Below are 2,373 nucleotides of genomic sequence, written 5' to 3' on the forward strand. Positions count from 1 at the left end.
CCAAAAGATCCACAGAAAGGATATTCTGGATGAATCTGATTATTAATAACTCCTCGCCTGTTTAAAGAGTAAATGGAAGGTAAGAGCGCACGTTCCCTCTTAGATTTCCTGCCTGCTTCTCTACATGGATCCAACAGATGGATGTGATGGCTGCCTGATGAGGAAACTGGCTTCAGGCTGAACATAAACACACACGTTGCTCTGAATGGAAACGGACTGATAGCTTCTGCTCCCACCTGCGTTCCAACATGGAGAACGTTTCCGTCCCCAGCGGTGGACCGCCACTCTGTAACGACTCTGCAGACCTCTTCGCCTCCACAGCGAGGAACAGCAGCGACTCTAACTGCACGTTCCCCTACCAGTTTTACTTTGACGCTGAACTTTATGTCATTATTCCCATCATCTACTCTGTGATCTGCGCCGTAGGGCTGACTGGCAACACAGCCGTCATCTACGTCATCCTCAAAGCCCCCAAAATGAAGACGGTGACCAACATGTTCATCCTGAACTTGGCCATCGCAGATGATCTGTTCACCTTGGTGCTGCCCATCAACATCGCTGAGCACTTGCTGAACTACTGGCCGTTCGGTGAAGTTCTGTGCAAAGTTACTCTCAGTATCGACTACTACAACATCTTCTCCAGCATCTACTTCCTGACAGTCATGAGCGTGGATCGCTACCTGGTTGTTCTGGCCACTGTGCGGTCCAAGCGCATGCCTTACCGCACCTACCGAGCAGCGAAAATCATCTCTTTCTGCGTCTGGGTCCTGGTCATCCTCATCGTCATGCCGTTCACCGTGTTCGCCGGCGTTGACGTCAACCCAAACAACGGGAGGAAGAGCTGCGTGCTGATCCTCCCCAGCCCTGAGATTCTGTGGATCAAAACCAGCCGGATCTACACTCTCATCCTCGCTTTCGCCATTCCGGTGTCGACCATCTGCATCTTGTACACCATGATGTTGTACAAGCTGAGGAACATGCGGCTCAACAGCAACGCCAAGGCTCTGGACAAGGCCAAGAAGAAGGTCACCGTCATGGTTTTCATCGTGTTGGCCGTTTGCCTGTTCTGTTGGACACCTTTCCATCTGAGCACCATCGTGGCCGTGACCACAGACCTGAGGAGCACGCCCCTTCTGATCGGGATCTCCTACTTCATCACCAGCCTGAGCTACGCCAACTCCTGCCTGAATCCTTTCCTCTATGCCTTCCTAGATGACAGCTTCAGGAAAGCCTTCAAGAAGATGCTGGAGTGCAGACCAGCCTGAAGCCTGTTGCAGAGGTTTGCTGAAACCGTCTGGACGAGGTCGAACCGGGAAAGATGCACTTTTCAGTCCTTTCAGACCAGACTGTTACCAGATGCAGGCTGAACCAATCAGCTTGAAGGGAATATTGCACAACATTTACGTTTGATTGAAGCAGAAAAGACTTTTCATGCTGTAAAATAATTCATATATGATCCAGAAAACCAAAATAATCAGAAAAAAAGAGATTTTTTTTCATAAATATCAGAATCAGATGAAGTAGAGTGCAGACAGCAGCCTTCTCTGTCAAAGACAGACGCTTCAATCTTTACTAAATTTGTCTGGTGAAGCTTTTATGGCAATAAAAGCAAAAAAAGCCACGATGAGCAATACGGCTTGCAGTAGAGGAGGACGGGAAGCTGCTTCCCTTTCGACAAGTAAAGACGGATCACCACGGATACGTGTGACCTTCCCCGGACTGCATCCGTTTCCTGAGGGGGGGGGGGGGGGGGGGGGGGGTCTGCATGCTGTCCATCAGCTCCACACTAGCGGGGTTGGAGGGCTGCAGGATTTCCAGCTCCAGTCAGTACGATGCTTTTTGTAACATTTTCATCCGACTAAACTTTTTATTGGTTCTGTGTGTGTGTGTGTGTGTGTGTGCGTGTGTGTAGAAGATGGAAGTAAAAACATTTAAGTTTTGTTTATGGGCTTATTTAATAACCAGAGATATTATGAATGCAAATTTTTCTTCTTCTTTCCTCTGAACTGATCCCAGATGACGACTGGGACTTGACGAGCTAACCCTGACCTGCTGGCGATGCAGGAGCTCTGATGTTAACGGAGTCCTCTTATGTCTCTTTTCTTTTCCTTTAAAAAAGATGCTTTTTATCTGTAGAGAGGAGGAAAATGCACCTTACCAACCCTGACAGCAGTACTGTAGGCCTGATGTGAGGCAGGCATGGGGCAGGAGGGCTACCTTACCGCTGTTTACTGTTTGTTGTTGCGTGAGCTTTTGTTGCCCCCTGTTGTTGACAGAGATGCAGACAGAGCTGCTTCACGCTTTCTGGAGTCAGATTTTAAAATCTGAGCAACAAACTTATTTCATCTGCATGAATTTTTCTGTTTAGATCAT

At 48.3% G+C, this 2,373-nt stretch overlaps 1 protein-coding gene across 1 annotated transcript; it reads left to right on the top strand.

Annotated features, from left to right (window-relative positions):
• Positions 1-248: 248 nt before the first annotated feature.
• npbwr2b (neuropeptides B/W receptor 2b) lies at positions 249-1,265 on the top strand (the record flags this gene model as incomplete). Its single annotated transcript, XM_079239333.1, has 1 exon — positions 249-1,265. The coding sequence occupies one exon, from the start codon at positions 249-251 to the stop codon at positions 1,263-1,265; it is 1,017 nt and encodes a 338-aa protein (XP_079095459.1).
• Between the last annotated feature and the right edge of the window lie 1,108 nt (positions 1,266-2,373).

Source organism: Telmatherina bonti, assembly GCF_933228915.1.
Source record: "Telmatherina bonti genome assembly, chromosome: 4".
In the NCBI taxonomy this organism is placed as follows: domain Eukaryota; kingdom Metazoa; phylum Chordata; class Actinopteri; order Atheriniformes; family Telmatherinidae; genus Telmatherina; species Telmatherina bonti.